Raw genomic sequence first — 6,066 nt, 5'->3', positions numbered from 1 at the left:
GAGGGCTGGCTGCGAGCGAGCTCCCATCCCGGTTTCTCGCAGCAGGAAGCACTGTGGGGGGGAACAGGACTCCTGGATGGGGGAGTTCCCAGGTACTCCAGTCCATCCCCCCAGGCCAGATGTCTGCGGGGGAGGATTTCACGGTCTGTCCTTTCCTTCCCCTGCAGGAGCCGTGGTGGGGAGCAGCGTAGGAGGCCTTTGCAGAGGTTCGCAGAGCCCTTCTACTCCTGTGCACAAAGCTGCTCGGAAGAAGCAGCTGCGCTCGTACAGGCTCCTTGGACCTTCTGGATCCCGTTTAGCCACAAGGGGCTGGGGCTGGGGCCAGGCTTTTGTGCAGCAGAGTGGAAGGAAGAAAGCTCTTCCCTTTGGCAGCTGCTTGGGCTCTGACAGCTTGGCCTCCTGTTTGTGGGTCCAGTAAAGCCAAGAGTGGCGGATTGGGCTGGAGAAGGAACAGAGAAGTCCCTCCACGCTGCAGGGCCTCTGTGGTTGGGTAGGCAGTGCTGGGCGGATGCAATGGCCGAGGTTTCTTTAGAAGAAAAACCAGCAAGGAGTTAGCGTGAACATGGGCAGCCCAGGCCCAGCGTTAATTTGTGTTTCATTTCCTTGTCTGGCTTTCTGTGTGTGGCAGGAATAAACAATATAAGTCACCCCGCTCAGCTCCTCCAAAGACTCCAGTTGTTGCAATAACAGTGTTTAGCTGAGAATGGCAACCAGCAACCCTGCATTTGCGCAGCTCAGGGCTTCTTTCTTGTTTTTGTGTCTTGTGAGCTCGTGGCCAGAGCCGGTGTGAGTGCCTTTGTGCCTGCTTTGTGTTTCGCCTGGCTCCTGCGTTTCTGCGCAAAATGGCGCATTGGCAGGTTTGTGCTGAGCTGTGTGCCTCTGCCTTGCCGAGCACCTGGGATGTGCGCATCCCGAGTTTTTATTTGTGTGCATTTTGTGTATGCTTGTACACCCGCTTGCAGTTTGAGCATGGGTGTTTGTATGTTAGCGTTGATTGGGATATATTTCTGTAGAGAGAGGAGGCTATTCCATATGCGAGTGCTGTTTCTCTGGTTTTGCATGCATATTTTATGCATGTGTGTGCATGTACGCGCGTGCAGCATATGTCTAACTATGCTTAAGCTGTTTGCATGCACACGGGTATTTTGTGCATTTTTGTGTGCATATACATCTGCACGTTTCACACATGCCTTTATGTGTGTGTGTACATGCACACTTGTGTGTTCCAAACGGACGTGACACCCACAGCACGGAAGGGTGAAAAAAAGAGTTTTAAAAAAAAAACAATAAATAGAAAAGAAGCCACAAACCCTTGAAACCACAAACCACTACAACGGAGCCCATGCATCCTTCCATGGACCCATTCATATCTTCCCTCGGTCCTTCATAAATCGGCTTCTATTCCTTGTTCATTCAGAAATGAGGGAGGCGGGGGGCGTGAACCGCAGTGAAGCAAACCCAGTCATGGAGAGCCCGTTGCAGTGGATTCCACCCCCCCGCCCCGCACACCCCCTCAGACACACAAACACCGTACCATAATGTTAGGACAGCCTCTTCGGATGAAGTGACCACCCACAAACCCAGACCGGACTAGAGTGAACTGGAGTAGCACAACCAGCCAATCTGCCTGCACTTCTTTCCTTTTGACTTTTTGGGGGAGATGGGGCTGGCACTGGGGGGAGGCCGAGATCCAGTGCAGTCCTAGGATTATTTCAGCGCCATGGTGCATTAGTTTATACTGCTTAAGGCCCCCGTCCCCTCCCCGCTGTGTTGCTATTTCAACACTTCCGCTCTGTTTTGGGGCTTTTTTCCTCCATTTCTGTTGGGGGGGGGGTGCATTTTTTGTGCTCCAGGATGCTGACTGAAGCCGGCCGATCTATGGTGGCTGCGAGGCGCTGGAGTGCTGGGTGCCCTTCGGAGTAGCCTGTGTCTGGTCCTGTCTCCAGCGAAGCAGCATGGAGGTCACTGGCACACCCATGGCTGGAAAAGCTGCAGAGAGCTCCGTGAAATGGCAACTGTGCTACGACATGACAGCCAAGACCTGGTGGATGGTGAGTTGGACCTAAGAGTCTCTGGGGTTGAGTTCTTTGGGAAGGAAAGGGCTTCTGGTAACTGGGGTGTACATTTCCAATGGTGTGTACATCAATGGAGAACTGCTCCGTCTCAGAGCAAGGAGGCCAGCCAGGGTCTCATCCAAAAGTCCCCTGGTATATCTTTAGGTCTATACCCATCACTGGAGCAAGATGGGCTTGTTCAGGACCTAGCCAGCTTGCCAGTGTCTCCGCCTTGTGATTGTGTGTCCCCTGAATCCATCATCGTTTAATGAGCTTTTGCCTGTGAGTTTGTATATTCACTTTCTGTGTGAGCATGTGTTCAAATCCAGCCGGGATTCAGAGGATCCTAAGGCTGTTGGGTGCCCCAATTCTGTTGCATCGAAATGGAAGTTTGATGTCTAACTTCTGTAGCCTTACGTGCATCTGGGTGCCTGTAAAAGGAGTCTGTGCAGGGAGGGACTCTGTGCGTGTATGTGTTGGGATTTTGTGATGGTGTTTGCAATGCTGGTGCAGCTGACAAATAAGAGATAAGACATTATCCATTCCTGGAATAACCTCTGGGCTCCTTCCTGGCACAGTGTTGACCACCCTGAATCCTTGACCACATGGGCAGGTGTGGTTAGTTCCTCAAAAGGACCAGGCATTGGTGAATGGAAATCTGCAGTTTTCTATCGTTCTGATCAAACAGGGAAAAACCTTCCCTCCCCCAAAAAAGAAATCTTCGGCTGTTTCTGTACTAGCTGGGCCCTGCTAAGAACATTCAACTTTCTTTGGGCTTTGGATCAGGTCCTATATTTCCCCAAATCCTCCCTTTCTTTTCACCATCCCTTCTTTTTTCTCTTTTTTTCTTCCTTCCTTCTTTCAGTCTTATTCTCTCCCGTTCAGTTTGGTGGCTGGTTGGTGGATTGATTTATTGTCATTGCGTTGGATTTTTTTAAAATCTAAGTATTTTACACAATTGCTCTGTTTGGCTGAACATTTCTTTTTGCCTTCCCAGGCATCAAAATCCTTTGCCGTTTGGCAACAAGCAATAATCCCCAATTTATACACGAGAGTTTCTTGGTTTTAATAGCTGTGTTTTATTCCAGTTAAGCTGTCGTGTTTGTCTCTCTGTGATTTCATGTAGAAGAGAATTCATGTTTTCTAACTTGCATAGGGAGCTGATTCCCCAAGCCTCTCCGCTGTTGTGCAGTTTTTTGAACCAGGATACACACGCCAAGTTATTATGGAAAGTCCTTGCTTAGACCGGCTATCAAGAACAAAGGCCTCATCTACACAGTTTTTTGTTATCAGTATAATTATTACAGTTGGGGGCATGATTTTTGACTGCAATCAGTACAACCCGGAGGGTGGTCGAGTATACTTGCCTCCAGGTGCCATACTCTGGTTAAGTTTATTACTTTTCTCCTAGAGGAATAGCTATACCAGTCTAATACCTTTTAGATAGATGTAACTGCAGTCACACTAGTGGGGGATTATATCACGGAAACTGTATTGTAAAAAAAAAGAAATCCTGAGCCAATTATACTTCTAAAAAGTTAGGTGTCCTTAGTAAAAACCAACACTAACACTCTTATTCTGGTTAACAACTGGTTATCTCTGTTTGACTGATGCCTATACATTTATCCATACAAGTAACACAAGCTTGTAACTGATGTCAGTCTGAAACTCTAGTGATTTAATGAAATCAGTATAAAAATCACGTGGAAAGGGCTTGCCTGTATAGCAAATGGGACAGAACTTGGTCAATATGTGGTAGTTTTCCTTTTGGTCATTTCAATTTGGGTATGTGCAGGTATCTTTTTGGCATAAAAGATTCCTATTTCAGTATAATTGAGGTGGATTCATTTCCAGGGTAACTACACTGATATAAAGTCAGCTGTGTTGCCAAAACATTAGTGTCCACCCAGAGACTTTAAGCAGAAATAACATGGGTGTGAATGTAACCAGTTCTATTCCATCCCCATATGGACAAGCTCTTAGTTAAGCTGCTGCAGCTTTGGCTTTGACATCACTTTTTTTTACAAGAAGATAGTTATCTAGATTGAAAATGCTAGTGGAGACCAAGTACAGGTTACTTTGATCTTAATGCAGCTAGTCAAGGTCAACGCTAGACCCTCCACCACTAGGGACTGACTGTTAACAACTGGAGAGCTCTGTAATCTCACATGTAGAGAGCTGCCTCCACATAAAAATTGTGCCTTATTTTACAGGGAAGACAAAATCCAAATCATACCAGTTTAACCAGGAGTTCATCCATGTGAATGAATGAACTGTGTGCAAACTCTTTGCCTTTTCATTGCACATCTGTGTGGATGCTGGATGGGAGAGATGCCCCTTTTTGCAGTGGAGACACAGCTAGATCTAGATTTAGGAAGAGACTCCCCTGGGAGAGTCTGTCTTTATCAGTTCTGTCCTTATCAAAGACAGGCAATGGGGCTACGGGGCCCTTGGGTCAGATGCAAGCTGGTAAGGCCCATGCATACTTGGCACTCATTTTGGCTGAGTGTAAAAGTGACACAAGGTGTAGACACCTGGTGGGGGGGTCTCTGATCTCACTGGATTTAGTAAGAAACTATAACACTTTGAAACACAACAGTAAAAACTTTGTAAAGGGCCTGCACTTGGTGCAGTTAATGCTGTCCTAGGAGCATGCACTGAAAATTGCTAGGAGTTTAACTAGGTGCCTGCTTTTTTTTTAAAAAGTCTTTATTAAGCCATGAGAGCACAACTCTCCTTGGATGTAAATCAGTTAAATATCTGCTTTCATAGGAAAAAGGGAACAGCTGATTAATGCCTGGTCTGGAGGGGTCAAGCTATTTACCGTATTATCTGAACAGATCACACTGTAATGGATTGTACCCTCGCAACTCCCTCTTTGCATGAGGCATGGGGGCATTATCTCCCTGGGGAACTGAAGCAAAGAGAAATGAAGTGATTCATCCATGGACTGATAAGAAGCTTGTGATTAAGTTGGGAGTTAAACCCAGGTCTTCATACACACGTCCATAGTCAAAAAGCCAGCCTTGGCTTTCAGCCCTTCTCAGGACGCCAGCCGCTCTAGACCATTGAATCTCCCTTGGCATTTTTGCCCTCTGGAGTAGAAGTGGGTTGCAGTACAATCCAGGTTAACACTTCAGGGAACTTGAATCCAGGCTTCCAACCTGGAAACATCAGTGGTTTAAGATCCTCTCCCCAGAGTGGGGTGGAGGTAGGTAGGGCTGTGATTTATGCCAAGCTCTCAGAGTAGGTTGCTGCAAGGCACCTTAGGGTGGCAAAGCTTGTGAAGTCCCATATAAGTACCAGCTGTCAAACCTTGCAGGGACATTGTAGTTCATGTGACATTTCACCAGAGCTAGGAAGTTGGTCTCTGGGCGCCGTGGAATATAGCTGATCTGAGACTATTCCCACCTAAGCAGAGCTCCAAGGAGTGTCGGAAATGGACTGCACACATCAGCAATCAAATATAAGTGTACATGTTACAGAGCTTGGTTTGTTTGTTCTCCAAGTAAAGACAGCAGCTCAGTTTTACATGGAAGAAAGGCAGGACTTCCTAACTGTGCTGGTGATCAACCCTTAGAGCAAGCTATCAAGGAATGCAATGGAGTCCCTATTTCTGCATGTGCTCAGACCAAAACACAAGAGCTACTTTAGCCAAACGCAAGTTCGTGGTCTCGTAACAGGAGTGACTGGAAGAAAGGCTCTGGCCTGTGTTTTCCAGAAGGTCAGACAAGGTGTTCGAATGGCCCTTCTGATCCTAAACCCTATGAATGAAGCATGTCAGGTTCCTAGGCTAAGCAAAATGACAGAGCCTGTGGTTGGCAATGGGTGAGGAGCCCCTATCTATGCACCTGGACACGCAGGCACACTTTACACTCAGACATTTGGTGGTGAGGCTGCTCAGGGTACAGCTCTGAGGCTGGTCTCAGGCACTTGGTCCAGTGTGTTTTAACATGGGGATGAGCCTGCAGTGGCCTCAGCAGCAGTGCATCGCTAGGTTTGCCAGGTCATG

At 47.3% G+C, this 6,066-nt stretch overlaps 1 protein-coding gene across 3 annotated transcripts in view; it reads left to right on the top strand.

Annotated features, from left to right (window-relative positions):
• Positions 1-1,696: 1,696 nt before the first annotated feature.
• The window catches only part of NFIC (nuclear factor I C), a 211,086-nt gene continuing 206,716 nt past the window's right edge, over positions 1,697-6,066 (top strand). The window contains exon 1 of one of the 3 annotated variants that reach the window (XM_019513281.1): positions 1,697-2,051. In XM_019513281.1, coding sequence (XP_019368826.1) covers positions 1,956-2,051 — 96 coding nt within the window. In that variant the 5' untranslated portion in view covers positions 1,697-1,955. The remainder of the gene's footprint in view (positions 2,052-6,066) is intronic. The other 2 variants (XM_019513277.1, XM_019513278.1) reach the window with 2 other exon arrangements.

Source organism: Gavialis gangeticus, unplaced genomic scaffold (assembly GCF_001723915.1).
Source record: "Gavialis gangeticus isolate Ggan-Ray unplaced genomic scaffold, GavGan_comp1, whole genome shotgun sequence".
NCBI lineage: Eukaryota > Metazoa > Chordata > Crocodylia > Gavialidae > Gavialis > Gavialis gangeticus.
The sequence above is the reverse complement of the archived record's forward strand: the minus strand, read 5'-3'. Positions and strand labels throughout refer to the sequence as shown.